General features: G+C 36.4%; 1 protein-coding gene across 2 annotated transcripts; it reads right to left on the reverse strand.

Annotated features, from left to right (window-relative positions):
• Positions 1-1,265: 1,265 nt before the first annotated feature.
• Positions 1,266-15,172, reverse strand: LOC109808311 (uncharacterized). 2 transcript variants are annotated; one of them, XM_083076760.1, is made up of 10 exons: positions 14,950-15,172; positions 12,638-12,681; positions 12,300-12,541; positions 9,505-12,101; positions 9,247-9,389; positions 7,124-8,875; positions 6,846-6,894; positions 6,516-6,763; positions 5,284-5,385; positions 1,266-2,095 (listed from the first exon to the last, which is right to left on the reverse strand). In XM_083076760.1, the coding sequence occupies exons 3-10, from the start codon at positions 12,490-12,492 to the stop codon at positions 1,861-1,863; spliced, it is 5,319 nt and encodes a 1,772-aa protein (XP_082932886.1). In that variant the 5' UTR covers positions 12,493-12,541; positions 12,638-12,681; positions 14,950-15,172; the 3' UTR covers positions 1,266-1,860. The 2 variants fall into 2 exon arrangements, with proteins under 2 accessions (XP_082932886.1, XP_082932887.1); XM_083076761.1 differs by having other exon boundaries at positions 9,247-9,371; positions 12,300-12,681.
• Positions 15,173-15,773: the final 601 nt, after the last annotated feature.

Here is a 15,773-nt window from a genome sequence, read left to right on the forward strand (position 1 = left end):
GAGAATCAAAAAACAGTAAATAGGGAATAAATTGATGACAAAAAAAATGTTATTCCATTGTTTAAATATTTTATAATAAAACCCATTCGATCTTTAAGAAAACGAAACAAAAGAAAAAAAGCAATGGACTAACTTATTTCAAAAGCATAAATAAAAAAGGGTTTATTTTATTATTGATATACAGTAATATGTATATTTTATGCAGTGTAAAAATCCTTTAAAATCTTTTTCATGATATTTTAAAATTTAACTTAAATTCAAAAGATGTTGCGATGAGTAAAAAACACCGTAATGTGAAAAGATTTCATAGTCCTTTTTGGGTGACCATTTCTTTGCAGCATGTTTTGCAAATATTTACCAACTAAAATATCATGCATCCAACTCGTCCAAAAAGGGTGCTACCAACACTCAAAACACTCCTTTGAACACTCACCTTTATTAACTAAAATTTATTAAAGACTACAAAATCGGAAGTAATTAACTAAGATATGAAAATCACCAAATTTTGTATTTTTAATTTTCAACCAATTAAAGATTGTATTTAAAAGAATTTGTTAACAGTATTTCTCTTGATAGTAAAGGCGTAATAAGTTTGTTTAAACTTTAAACAGAAAAGCAATAATAAAGAAATATTTCGTAAAAAAAAATTTCCTTAAATAAAATTTTGCCAAATTAAAAGATACTCAAAATTTCCTCTTCAAATCCTAATTCATATTCTACATTTTAAAAAATAGGAAATTTTTATAAACATTTTTTACTTCTAGACATTTAAAATTAATAAGAGTCTTAAAATCCACCATTACCCCTAAATAAATTGGATGAAAATGACCACTTGGAGATTTTAAATATTAAAAAATAACTAAAACAACGCCAAATTTGCTTAAAAGACTTAACTGGCTCAAATTTAAAAATACTGAAATTGCGCATAACCCAAACTGGGGATCGAAAGTACAACAACGAAGCTGTTTAGACAAGCTTGTCCGTCAATATTTAACGGAAAAGAAAATAAACAAGAAAAATAAAAAGTTTTTCAATAGACTAAAATTAACTTCTCCATGATTTCAAGTAAATTCCTAAGAAACCAACACGACGGTCAGAACTCAAATCATTCACAACAGGTGTTAGTCAAAACGGGAAAAACTTGCCGCCCTTTATTAGTAAAATATTTAATTGATATATCAAAAATGACAAAGCGTCCACAAGACAAATTTCTGTAGAACGACATCAATTAAGCTTAATAGTATAGTACCAATTTATATCAAAGATTATTCAAAACACAATAATCAGTATAATATGGATATTTTATTTAACTACAAAATGGTGTATAGTCGACTATCAATACTAACTAAATGTCAAAGGTAAACCAAATCCACTATTTTATAGAGGCCATACAGTTACTGATGGCAATGCTTCATAACATCCCCTGCCAAAGGGGTTTTGCAATGGGAAGGACTACACAGGAAAGCATGGAGAAAATGATTTGATATTGAGACAAACAAAATGATTGGTGAAGGAAACTATGCTTAATCAGAAAAAAAAAAAAAAACCAAGCCAAATGGTATGGCTAAACCTTAATAGACTCCATATATAATTTTGCTATATACAAATGGCTTGGAACCTGAAAATCAAAAGATAACTAGATTGAAAAGATCTACACATACATACATATATAGATTGCAAAGATCTACAGCCTCCGCTGGTTGAGGAGGCAATCTAGTAACCATTCTTCTCCTACATTGCCAGTTGTATGGTTCTATGTCTCGATGAAGTGCAATAATAGAAGTTGAAAGAAAAGGACCAGAAACAGGAGGTTGTGGAGTCAATTGGTCAAAAAAGATAGAAAAATGAATTAATTAATTATCAAAGTGAAAGACATTGTACCCTGTCTGGGAGATTCCTAGGCAATGGAACTGCAGTAACATATTTTAGGGGGAATGGTTTTTGAGCATTAGTATTTGCATCAGAAGATGATGATGCCTCTGCCCCATCATTTTGTCCCCGTCCATGGAACTTGGCAAATCGGTTGATGACAGAATATCTTTCTAAATCCTGACACTCCACTCTCAAGTCCAAAATAGAGGCTTTGCTATTCAATCTGGCATCACCAAGATGAAATGACATAAAATAAGTACAACAAAATTGTAACTGTCATGTAAAGATTAATTAAAGCATTAGAATGAAATACAAAATAATGGTAGTGGCAGTAGCAGGCAACCAAATTAGAGGGAAAACATGAAGACGACCAATTTTTCCACATGTGCTGTATATGAGCTATGCTATATTGCAAATACTACCATTAAGTCAAAATAAATTCTTAATAGGTAAACAGAAAAAGAGCAGAGAAGATTACGACTAAAGAAATTTTAGCAATACCATCATGTAACAAGATCACTAAACACTAGCTGTTAACGGTTGAATTTACAAAATTTACATTTAATACAAAGTTATTGAGCGGTGTAACACTTAGTAAAAGTTACACTAGTGTCGTTTGAACCCTCCTCCTCAATATATTATTATATTTTAAAAACAGCAAAAGGAAAGGAGTTTTTTCCTATGAACCCTAAAATGCCCCTACAGCTTTTAGTTTTAAAGGCATATTCAAAAATCCAGGCCCCATATATAGGGGCAGAGCAATTGCAACTGTGATGACCACTGTTCCACCCGCAAATGCAACCAATACGGTTGTTTCACTACACTAAAGCACAGTGCAATTGAGCCTTTTGTTGTGGCCAGGGGACACTCCACTCCACTACAACACTATTGACTACCTTTGCTAATAATAAATCAGAATGTTTTGGGATATCAACGATAAGAAACAAGGAAAAATACACAACTAAGATTCCTGGACCAGTTGAAACTGAAGGGAACTTTTTCAGAACTAAAATGCGAGACAAGATCACAACTAAGAATGACTTTTAATAGGATTTTCTCAAGGAATAAATCAGTAGGAGACAGAAATCTAGAGTTTATGGGTTAAGAAAATAAATGCTAACTCAGTGATTTCAGAGTACCATTGAGAGGAATAGACCTTATCAAGAAGGTGGAGCTCGAGGAGAGGGAGCTCTTAAGAGATAAACAGACAAAGGAAATCATTCTGTTTTCTCTAACTTTTCATCAAATAAATTCATTTATCTTGTAGTTTATATAGCTGACATTGTGATTACAAGTGATGATCAAGAGGACACAGGCCATCAAACAAAATCTATTTCAACACTTTCAAACTAAGTACTTAGGTCCTATGGAATTGAGGTAGTTCAGTCAAAGATGGATCCTGCAATCTCTTAAAGGAAGTATGCTCTCAACATTTTGGGGGAGACAGGCCTTATAGATTGCAAGCCAAACAACACCCCTATGGACCCCAACATGAAACTTCTACTCAACCAAAAGGTGTCACATCTTAATTCAAGCAGGTACTGAAGACTAATGGGAAAATTAAACTATATCATCATGATCAAGGCAGACATCTTTCCTATGTCAGTCAGTTTCCTATGAGGGTCATGGGCATGCAGTTCGAATCCTTAGATATATCAAAGGATCACCTGCCACCTGGGAAAGGACTTGTGTACACAGAGGAGAGACATAGCAGGAGATGCAGGTCCAGGCTGTTTTGCTTTTATAGGTGGAAAACTTGTCTCATGGAAAAATAAAAGGCAGAATGTTGTTTCCAGTTCAAGTATCAAAGCTGAGTACCGAGCCATGACTCACACCACATGTAACTTCTTGTGGCAGAGGCCTCAAACACTCAAGGAGCTCCAGTTCTGCAAGGTTGATTCCATGGAGCTAATGAGTGATAATTAGTTAGCCATGTATCTCTCTTCTCATCCAGTTTTTTATTAAAGGACACAACATATAGAGGTTGATTGCCATTTCCTCATACTGATCCTTTTAGGAAGCACTGAGTTTCCATAAGTCCGCTCTAAGATTAGCTTGCTGACATTTTAACTAAACATTTGTGGGGACATAGAATAAATTATATGTGACAAGCTCAACCCATATGATATATGCACTCCAGCTTAGGGGGAGTGTTGAGATATTGAGATATTTGGTATAATTTGGGAATATAATAGTTCTCACGTACTAATTGTGAGGATAGCCAAAAGATAGAGAAGAGAGAAAGAGAATATTTTTAAATTAAAATTATTTAATTTTCTTCGAAACATTAGTTTTAGGTGGATTGGATATCCATCCATAAAAATAATTGTTAATGGATGAATTGAATTTTTTAAATGAATCCTGATGCATTTAGAGATTGTTTTTATCCAACTCATTATAATTCGACTAAAAAATTATCTGATCCATCCATTTGTCACCCCTATTAAATAAATTCTAACCGAAATTTGCTAGGGAAGCCACTTATACAATTGGATAGTTGGATCTCTATCTCATGAGTAGTTGAGTCAATTGAGCATGTGTGCCCCATTTAGGTTTTGTTTGGATAAAAGTGAAATTGAGAGAAATAAATTGGAGAGGAAAGAATTAGAGATGATATTAATTGAAGTGATTTTTGAGTGAAATTTGATATATTGTTTGGATTGGTGGAATTATGAAGGAATAAATGTGATTTATTTTCATTTGTTTGGTTGTATAGGAAAGTCAAGGAAAAGAAATAAAAAAATATTATAAAAGATAAATCTATTCATATAATTAAATTAAATAAAATTTAAAACAATTTTAATTTGATAATCTAACAAAATTTACATTATAATTACTACATATTTAAGAATTTTATTTTATTACAAATTAAATTTATTTCATGCATGTTCTAATGTTTTATATTTTTATTTAAATAAATTTAAATGCTATTTATTCATATAAAATCATAGCCCAGGAGCTATGAAGTATAAACACTCGCCGTCAAATAAAAGCGAAGCAGCTTTTGTAACTTGTTATTTCCCTTTAAAATGGAAAATGGAATTTTGTGGGGCCCCTGGATTCTTATTACTTTCTTTCCTGATTCTCTACCAACCAAACAAACAAAGAAAATATACAACCTCCCTCCTAAATCCCTCCCTCTCAAAACACCCAAAACAAACAAAGGCTTAGAGAAGCAAAAGGAAATTAACCAACCAAGACAAAGGCCATATTTCAACAACTTAAACTTGCCAAATACCGCACAAAAGAAAGAATGTGTCAAATCTATGTCAACCTTCAAGATTTCAATACCAAAGCACCAGCTCACATTTGCATGCATTCAGACAGATGAGCCAGTGTATCAAATTTGTAACTTGTATAGACCAGACACCCAATGAAGATAAAGAATAAAACTACATACTATGATAGTACCTCAATATATCATCTTCCAGTTTCCTTGATCTGCCAACGAAGTCTGTAACTTTCAAAATGTAATGATCAGTTTTATTGGATGATTTACACTTCTCAGGCAGCCTACAGAACATATCACTCAAAAATGTTAATTGCTGCAAGGAGCATAATGTAATACAGCAAAGGAATTGATAACAGTGTACAACAGCACAAGAGTTAACAGTAGCACATCATTCAATGACTTGATATTATAATATGATTTTAGCAATCCAACTATTGAATTATAACTATTCATTACATTGATTGTTGCCTTAATTGTCAAATCTTATAAAACTTGAACAATAAATATTAAAATATATCTTAATTTCATCTATTTCAAAGGTATATATCATGTTAATTTTGATGCATATCAACAAAGTAATAAATTTTGGATTAATGCAAGACCTACACATATGATCTATGTGACAACAAACTTTCAATCCTATGGTAAATTTTGGGAAGTAAAAAGTTATTAGAGTGATTTGACTTGCACCAATGTAAACACAGATCCCTTATAGATACATCATAGATGTCAATCCCAAATACAAGTGCAGACTGCAGAGTGGCAGATCCTGAATGCAACAGCAGGATTGCATGTAGCAGGAATTTGGATTCTATTCTAACCAATTGGAATAAAAAATATAAAAAAAAAATAAAAAACTAATGGGTAAAACTAAGAAAAGAACACAAGACAGTAAGATGATAGACCTGTTATAGAGAGACTAAAAATACAGAACAACACGGGGGCAGAACAGAGCAAGGCAGCAAAGGTCAAGGTTGGCCAGAAATAGTTACAGGTTCTCCAGAGAAAATGGCTGCTGAGGTCTCGGGAATTATTGGAAACTATGGATAACAGAGGCTGCAGAGGTTTGGGGTGGCCAAAAACTGTCACAGCTGGCCAGAAAATGTATAAAGGGTGCGAGTTTGTCAGAACGGAGAACAGTCGGTGCTACTTCGTAAGAGTTTGCAGGTGACCGAGAAAGTAGAGTTTCAGTCCTGATTCAAAGGCATGGGCAAAACCCTTATTTGACCCCTAAATGACACTGTCTGGTTAAAATAGGATTTTGTCTGCAATCACAGCTGCTACTTTAAATTGTGACAATTCAATTTTTGTAGCATGCTCCAGCCAACTACGCAATAGCACCACTATTTGGTGCTATTGACAACTATGACATGCATACACATTTGAAAAGAGGGGGGGCGGGGAGACTTACAGGTCCTTGTTAGCAGCAGGCAAGAGTGTATCACATCTAGACCATGAGATAGAACTGCATGCTTCTCCTAAAGCTAATCTGGCAACAGAGTAGACCACACTCTCATGATGCAACTTCACATCTGCTACAAGAGCTGAAGCTGGAGGAGGGCTAAGTAGTTGCTGCATAAGCTGTGTAGTCAAGACAAGTCTTCTTTTTGACTTCACCACTGCTGACAAATCTTCGACTACCTCCACATTGTCTTCAACCTACATTTATAAAGAGTAAAGTGACTTCATCAATTATATAATTATATATTCACAAGTGAAGGTCGGTTTAATCATAACAAACCTTCTCAATCAGTCTATTTGCACTTCGAGCCCAGTCTAATTCTGCCACACTGTCAAATAATAAGTAGTTTAAGTTATAGGAGAGAACAAATACTTGATATATTGATAAACATGAAACAATAATGAAATAGTCACACTGACACTGGAAGCATGGGGCATTTTTTTTTTCAAAACAATTGAAATAACACAATTTCAACTGGTGACACAGGATCTTTTCCTACATCAACAATAGTAACAACAAAATATATGCACATTAAATCACTTAGTTTTATTAACCACCTGATATCTCGAAGCCTTTCAGAACCCTGTAACAGTTCTTTATGCCATGGTAGAAGTTCAGAAGTGGCACTTTTTCTCTTCTTCGGTCTCGTAATAAGTAAGTCATGTTCAACAGCAGGTGTTGATAACTGAGAATCTGCATGCTCACTTGCAACTGAAGCAGGCATTGGACTTTGCCTAGCATTACTTAGTTGAGCATCACTGACACTGTTAATTTGCTCTATTGAATTGTAAAAATGCAAACTATCTGATTGGTATGGTACAACAAAAGGCTGGTCGATAATCTTAGAAGCAGTCATCTTCTGTACATTATATGCTGGCAACATCGTACCATTCTTAAAAGTTCCATATCGCTCAAACCATGATGGTGCCATCTGAGGATTTACCAGAGAATACTCACTCTTAGAAGTTGCTATATTACTGTCAGTGGCATTAAGTGCATTTGTGTCCTGTCCATCAAGCGGCTTTGTTGAAAACCTTGGCATATTAGGATCTGATGATGGCATGGAATTATTACCTGACCCGTCTTTGACTACATTATCATATCCATATGACAACTGTTGCCCATTATTGGAATCTACCAGCTGTTTGTCCACCACATTATCAGAAACTTTCAATCTCTTGACATCACGAATACTAGGATCAGTCTCTGCATTTCTATCAGTCTCTGCATTTCTATCAGTCTCCGCATTTCTCATGGATTGAACTTGATCCAACAAAGAAAAATTATGATTCAAAACATCGTTTTGTCTTAAAGATCGGCCAAAAGCTTCAATATCTCTGGAGGTAGCAGCGGGGCTAGGTTGAGATACATCAAACATATGTTTCCCAACAGCTTCCTTCAGGTGTGATGCACCTGCAGCCTCTTCAGCAGCGACAACACTTTCAGGCAATGTCTGCTTCACAGAGATTTCTTGAAGCGAATTCCCCACAGAACTATTGAAGTAAGCAGAACAAGGACCAGTACCCGAAAGGTCATTACCATCTTTTACCAGACCCTCGTCACCTGGCTTCTGTGAGCCAACTGCCATTTCACAATCATTAATTTTCTGGGGCGAGGATAGAAACCTTGAAGCATTAGGATGTTGCTTGTTAGAAACACTGGTCCATACATTGTGCGGAACTTTTGAAGTGGAGCCATGTGGAGATTTACTAAATGTAGCAGAAGGTTGGGTGCCAGCCTCTGCTGTCAAACTTTGGATGGTGGGATCTCTCAGATGATCTTGGTCTATACCGCTCATCTGGGACATGTCCTGAGCAGAACCCAAATCAGACTGACTAGTTTGAGCTTTTTCACAATATTCATCTGCCTGGTTCATTGAAGCAGTGAAATTTCCATTAGTAGATTGAGTATTTGCAATACCAAGATTTGTCAAATTTTGATTTTGAGTATGAATCCTGGAGAAAGGAAAGCCAGATGTAAAAGCCTGAGGAATGTTTCCCAGCATGCCATATTGCGAGGCCTTATCAAAAATTTGTCCTGTGGTGCTAGAAATATTACTCCTAAGCTCCCCATGAGATGGATCCCGGGTAGGGAAAGTCTGATTAGTACCCAACCACATATGGTCCCTTTCCCTTGTCTCAGACACATGTAGTGTAGTATGACGATCTGTCTCTAATGAGCCATGAGAAGACACCACAGGAAGCCTTTGAGTAGGAGGAGCTAATTGTAAACCAAAGCCCTGAGACAAAAAACTTTGATTCTGCTGAGGATGTACAACAGATCCATCAGAGGATTCAGTTTCAGGCACCCTGGAAGATAAATGGCAGTTAGAAAAACTTGTGTTTGTTGCAATGCCATAAACACTTGACCAGACAACTTTACAGAGAAGCTTGAGAATATTTTGACTACAATGATTTTAACAAATTGAAGCAAACAGTTGACCTAGGGTAATCACGTAAGTCATGCAGGAGTATATAGTAGGCAAATGAAGAAATAGTACATGTAAAACAGGTATCAGCACCAATTAGTCTAAGTAAAGGGGTAAAAGAATGCATGCGATGGCTACCTTTCATGACAGAAAGCAGAATATTTCAACAATAATTATGCAGGAAGTACCACATGATAACACTAAATTTACACGTTTAAACTAAATCATGAAGAATTTTTTAAATTCAACTACCTGGGTGAAGCAGTCCTCTGTGAGGCATAATTCCCAACACTTCTATCCAATGAGGTTAATTTTTTTGACATTTGACCAGGCAGTATGCTTTTTGAAGGATTATTATCCAAGATTTTTGAGTCATCCTGAAAATCAGGTGCATCCTTCAATCGCATTAAAAAAGATACAAGCAACTTCAGATTCTTCAAGACAGGAAATTTTCAGCGAATAATACGGACACTTGCATAAAACTATATAACAAGGAAACTTACAAATTACCTTATTCATTTGATTATAATTCCCTTCAGAATGCCCATATTTTGACTGTCCAGGATAGCTTTGGTCCTGATCTTTAAGTCCTCCAAAGGGTTGATGGGGCATAGGCTGTGAATTGAACCCATGTTTGTTTCCATAAGGTTCAACTTCAACACCCAGATCCCCCATTGGGTGATACTGAAATTTACGAGTTACAGGAGGCCTTCGATTTCCCTGACCAGATAACTTTGGACTATGCAAATCATTGCCATCAAAACTGGTATTTTCTCTCATACCACCAGCTCTAGGAAGAGATGCATTCGATCCAACACCATCTGCTAATTTTTCCTTTTGGTAAGGGTTCTCAAAATCATGAGTCTCACTTTCTACCTTTCCATTCTTTGATGATTCCAAAACTAAGGGGTTCTTCTCCATATGATGCTTATACTTTCCTGGACCTTCATTTCTTTTATAGCTCCCTGCAGACTCTGCATCCCTCCATTCATCAACATTAGGGAGCTGCTTGCTGCTTTGCCGGCTGAACCATGCGATGCCTGAATTTGGCGATGCAGCAATACCATTTGTACCAGAATCTTCCCCACAAACCTGCATATTACCTGCAGACTTCACATGTTCCCCTCCAATAGATGAATTAGTATCAGAATCAGGTTCCCACATAGCAGGAACCTGTCCCATCTCATGCATGGCTTTCTCATGATGGGGCTGAAATGAGTTTTCATTTTCAAGGGTTTTGAAATTTGAACTCCTATCAAATGGCGGTGATTTCATAATATCCCATCCATTAGATTTATTGAAAGGATCACCACTACTATTACCTGACAATATGCTCTGTTGATTTTTTTCTAAACTTGAAGAGTTAGCAGCATTTCCAAATATATGACCCCCTTCCGCAAGTTGTTTTTGCTGAGGACTGCAATCTAACCATTTGCCTCTTTCCAAAAACTGTGGAATTGATCTCTGAGAATTGTTCTCTAACTTTTCATGCTGTTCGTGTGAAGTATCAAGACCTAACTGATGAAACCCAGAAACACCAGAATAATTTTCAGTTGCATTTGGCCTACAAACATCATCAGATCGAAGAAAAGGTCTTGAATTTATATTGGATGCTGATTGCAAGTTACTGTCACTCCAAACAGATTGCTGTTTGCTGCTATCAATTGTTGAAGACCGCTCATTTCCAGATGACCGTCCCATATTCCGAAAACTTGAACCACTCAACTCCTCTTGTTTGCCTAAGTCACTACTAGAAGTTTCTGCCACAGCAGACTGCATTAGTGCACTCCAACTCCCACTCTGAATAGATGGAAACCCACCTAAACTATCCATACCATCCAGCATACTGAAACCACCTGTATTCCTGCCAAATCCATCCCACAGGTTGTCATCTGAACCAAACAAAATCTTCTCCTCAGTTGGATCTAAGGTAGCCACATTCTGTGAAGGAGGAGCCTGCACTAGCATCTTCTCCTGCGACATCTCCAAAGATCCAGCTAGTTCTTGCCTCCCATGAAAATCTTGCATTGGCACAATTCTTGGCTCAGAATTCACTTGCTGCAAGTTCTCCATATTCAGTCCACTATTTATACCGCGAGCAGTAGAACCAAACATACTTTTTCCTTGAACATCCTGCCTTGAAGCTGAAGCCCCATCATTTGTGTTAATTTGATCTGAAAATGCAGCATATTGATGAGTAGCAAATGAATTATCACCGGCTGACATCTGCTGCAGTGCAGGTTTGTCCCCGTGAACATGAGAATACTGGTGTGGGATAGATACAGGAGGCATTGCAGTCTTATCTGCTTGAACATGAGAATACAGGTTAGGAGTGCCTCTTGAACCAGAAATTGGAACCCCGTAAAGAGACTGATCACCCTGATTAGGAACCAAACCCATCATGCGCAATGCTTGTCCTTGTTCAGGGGATAACATAAGACCATTAGAGGACCCATGCAGAACTGGAGAGGCACTGTGCTGGAGCCAATTAGCATTATTCTGTATAACTTCAGGCTGCCATATAAGGTTAGATGCTTCATTAATAGGAATGCCACTGATGAGAGATGCAGAATGGCTAGAAACTGCCTGTTTTGAAATAGAGGAAGGTGGAGTCATAGAATTCTGTTGCTTTGCTTCTAATTGATGAAATTGTTGCTGCCTCCGAATTTCTTGCATCTGGTTAAGTACTGCTTGCTGCTGTAATAGATTCATTTCATTTATTCCTGGCTGCTGTGTGGGTAGAGGTTGAAGCATTCCACTATGTCGTCCACCTATTTGCTGTTGACCTCCAAAAAAATCAAAATTGACAGGAGATTCAGCAGCATCATTCCTAGCCATGTTTTTCTTATAGAGTTCAAGAGCACTCCCTTGTGACTCCAGCACTGATATTCCTCTTGACAGATTATGCCAATCAGATTCATTCTCCAGTCCCATAATGTTAGCTTCATTCTGCCTGGTCTGAAACACCTGTTGTCCCTGAATATAGCCATTCACAGCTGACTGTTGGTTTGGCAGCAGATTTCTGCCAGACTCAGGCCTCAAACTAGACTGAGATAGGTTCAAACCATGTCGCAAATGTGGAGAGCCTGCGTGCCCCTGCTCAGGATCTTTGTGCCAGGAAAGGCATATGATTAGTATTTAATAAAGACAACCACAAAACACATAACAAAGTTAAATTTACGCTAAAGTGTAGCTATTTAAAACCAAGGTAAATGTACAAAAATGGGTACTATGTAAAAAAAAAAGTGATAAAGGATTTGAAATTAAAAAAATAAAAGTTTGTAGAACCTTTACAACTTCTTTACCTGATTGCTGTTGATTAAAATTCTTCAAATTGGAAAAAAAAGGGACACCAGTTGGTCTCTGGCTACCAGCCCACAAATTGTTGCTTAGTCCTGTCCAGTTCCCATCAACCGCCTGAGAATGATATTGTCCCTGGGACAAGTTCTCTTGACCAAAAAAATTATGGACCCTGTCTCCTACTTCGTTTCCAGGCATAGATAATAGAGCCCACCAATTTTCAGCAGACAACTATTATTATAAAGGTCTAGTAGATCAAGGAAAAAAGTTAAAAATGAGACAAACTACATAGCAGAAAGATCAAGAGAAGTTTCTCCAAGTGTGATGCTGTCCAAAAACACACCTCTGAGCAACTACCGCATAACCCTTGAAATTATTAAAAAATCCCTGCAAGTAAAAAATCCATTTGGTGTAAATTAATTACCAGAATAATTGTGAAAAATGTGAGAATAACACTAACATACATGTCAATTGAATCATAAATGCCATACTTGGGCACTATTTAACCAAATGCATCATGTCATTTTATAGTATCCTTTTGTTCTGAGATAACAAAATATGAGAGTGGGTTATGATATCGGACCACAATCTCCTTAATGCACAATAAAGAGTACAAAGGATTTTGCACAACAGTGACATCTCACAAGCCAGCAATATACAATGCAAAATTAGCTTTCCAAAGTGAATCCCACAACAATGTTTCTATTTTGCACACCCTATTTGCAGCTTCTGCCCTCCATTTGGAAATGGGTGTTGTTCTCATGGGGCATTCAGTCCTATAATCTGTGTTATTTCATACTGACATCCCACTAGTATTTAACTATTCCTGCAACTAACTATCCTCAAGACAGTTGCTAAAATATCGCATTTGTGGTCCCCATGCCAGCCTACCAGGCAGTTATTCTGCAAATAGATAATCAAAGCAGCAATTCATTACAAACCCATAACAAGTTAACACCTAAAGGAGTATCCAAAAACTTCAAATCATCAGTAGTCTCAAAATTTTCCCCTTTTGTACTGCATGTACACATACAAATTAACTGCAGATAAGATGATATTCACCAAAAGCATCCATCATCTCCATTCATTCCTAACTGATTTATGTGGTATCCAAACGTATAGAATTTCAAGCATAAAACCTATTTTTAACAACTACCCAAATTAACTAAATATACAATCAACATACATAAATTTTTTACACAACTCAGATTACCAATACAAGAAAATGAAGGATGAGGTAGAAATTTTTATGTTCAGCATGTGAATATAAAAATTCTCTCTGCTAGTCCAACCACACATGAATGGTCAAGATTAAGAGCTATTTAATGTTAACAGTAGCATGACAACTTTAAAAAATCACGTGACTTTATGTTTTAATCTTACTGTGTGTTTGTTTTTCGGTTACGTACGTAACCCAAAAGCAACACATGAGTTGCTTTAGCTTTTTTGCATCGGAAAGTGGAAAAATTCCGTTTAAGTAGTTTTGAATGGATTTCCAAACACACATTTAATCATTCATGGTTAAATAGATTAAATCTAAATTATGGTAATATCCAAGATTGTGTACAGTCCTGAAGCCATCATTTTTCACTTATGCTAAATTAAAAGGCATACCAATTAGTTTTACATCCATGCGAGTGTAAAACAGTTCATATTTTCTATTGTATCTACACTACAGGTGCTAATGATTACAGGGTACATTGAGGTAAGACATCAGCATGACTTTACTTGACCACATATCCCGACTTAGTTTTGAAGCTAAGGCAAACCAATAACCCAATACCTTAAGAATAATCACACAAATTTTCAATAAGTCCTTGCTATCATTTCATGCCATTGAAGCACTTGCAAAGCCATTCTCAGTTAAATAGAAAACAGCGATCCAACTAATTTGACCAAGTGACCGAAGTTGCACCAATGTTGTATTCCAAGGCCTATTTTCTATGCTGTAACAACATTGTACCTAAAAATGGAGTCTAGGAGGAGAGAGAAAGAGAGGCAAGCAGGGATTTCAAAAACTCAACCTAGCTATACCTGGTAAAGATCCTATAAAATTTTCAAAACTACTATATAAATTAAGCATTAAATAAAGCACTTCATCACAGACACAAAATATTTCAAACTCTCCTCCCTCCTCAGAATTCCTTATCCAAAGGGAGCCTTATCTTGAATAGACTTCCCACGGACGCCAAAAATTCACGGCGACCAAACAAACAGTGGAGAACAATCAAGCGCCAAAACTAAATAAAATCCAATCAAGAACACGAACAAGTCACCAAAACCGAATTCAATTTCCCTTCTTCAGTTTCAGTTCTTCTCGAAACCGAACGAGGCAAAATACGCAAACATTCAATTACAATTCCCTCCACGAGCTCCAGCACCAGCTGAGCTAAAACCAACCGCGAAAACACGATAACGCGCAAGATCGGAAGCGCGTGCGCAATTCCGTTCCAGAGCAGCATTCGAATCGACGGCACCGCGCAAAACAACTGAATGAGACTCAGAGATTGCACCGCACGCATAGATTCGCTACGTCGTTATTTATAGAGACAGAGCGAAAGAGGGAACTAGGGTTTCTAGAGAAAGAAAGAGAGAGAGAGAGAGAGAGAGAGAGAGAAAGAGAGAGAGAGAGAGAGAGAGAGAGAGCAAACTCACAGTGACATTGAGAAAGCTCCATTGAAGGTGATCCTCGAAACGCGAGCGTTTAGGGTTTGGTTTGGGGAAGGGGCGCGTTCTTTTGTTCTTGGTCGCTCGGACAGATAAAAAAGAGTGATCGAAATAGTGAGTGAAATTTTCAACGAACAAAGAGAGGGGCAGGTTCGGAGAGAGAGGGTGGGTGCTTCGGATCCGAGGCTGGGCGTTTCTCGCAATTCGGGAAGCGTTTCAAAGGGGAAGAGGGTGTGAGAAGAGTTGTTGGGGGCAAAGTGGGTAAATGGAAAATCGGGTTGCTGTCCAATTGCCTGGTGACAGGTGGCACCAGCACAGTGGGACCCGCACCAACCCCTTCTTTTAACTGCGTTGTTCTTTGTTTTACGACTTAACCGTTTAAAATAACTAAAAATTAAATATATTTTTAATCTTCATTTTTTTTTTCTGAACAATTTTTTTTTATTAATATTTTAATTGTTAACGTCAAAAAATTTTGTTCTTAAAAAAATATGAAAAATTAAAATTAAATAAAATTTATTTAAGAGTTAAAAATTAAAAAAAAAAATTAAAAACATATTTAATCTCGTAAATAATTGTCATTATTTTGTGTGATTTTTTAAAACTCTAATAATGTGTTTGGATAGGAATTTAAATGAAATAATTCATTTATTTGAAAGATTTTAAATTCTTTGAGGTGAAATAACTTGTTTGGATGAAGAATTTATAAAGAAATTGAAATTCAAGCATTTATGAAATTTTTTGAAATAATACAATTGTAATTTTTTCAAAAAAAATAAAAATTTAAAATTTCTTATTTTTTTCTCTTATTT

Source organism: Cajanus cajan, chromosome 6 (genome assembly GCF_000230855.2).
Source record: "Cajanus cajan strain Asha chromosome 6, NIPB_CcT2T_4, whole genome shotgun sequence".
Taxonomy (NCBI): domain Eukaryota; kingdom Viridiplantae; phylum Streptophyta; class Magnoliopsida; order Fabales; family Fabaceae; genus Cajanus; species Cajanus cajan.

Coding starts and splice junctions, on each gene's coding strand:
- LOC109808311 (XM_083076760.1), bottom strand. CDS start 12,492: ATGCCTGGAAACGAAGTAGGAGACAGGGTCCATAATTTTTTTGGTCAA. Junction 6,764..6,845: donor CAAATAGACTGATTGAGAAG/GTTTGTTATGAT, acceptor TTATAAATGTAG/GTTGAAGACAATGTGGAGGT. Junction 2,096..5,283: donor CTGGAAGATGATATATTGAG/GTACTATCATAG, acceptor TGGTGATGCCAG/ATTGAATAGCAAAGCCTCTA.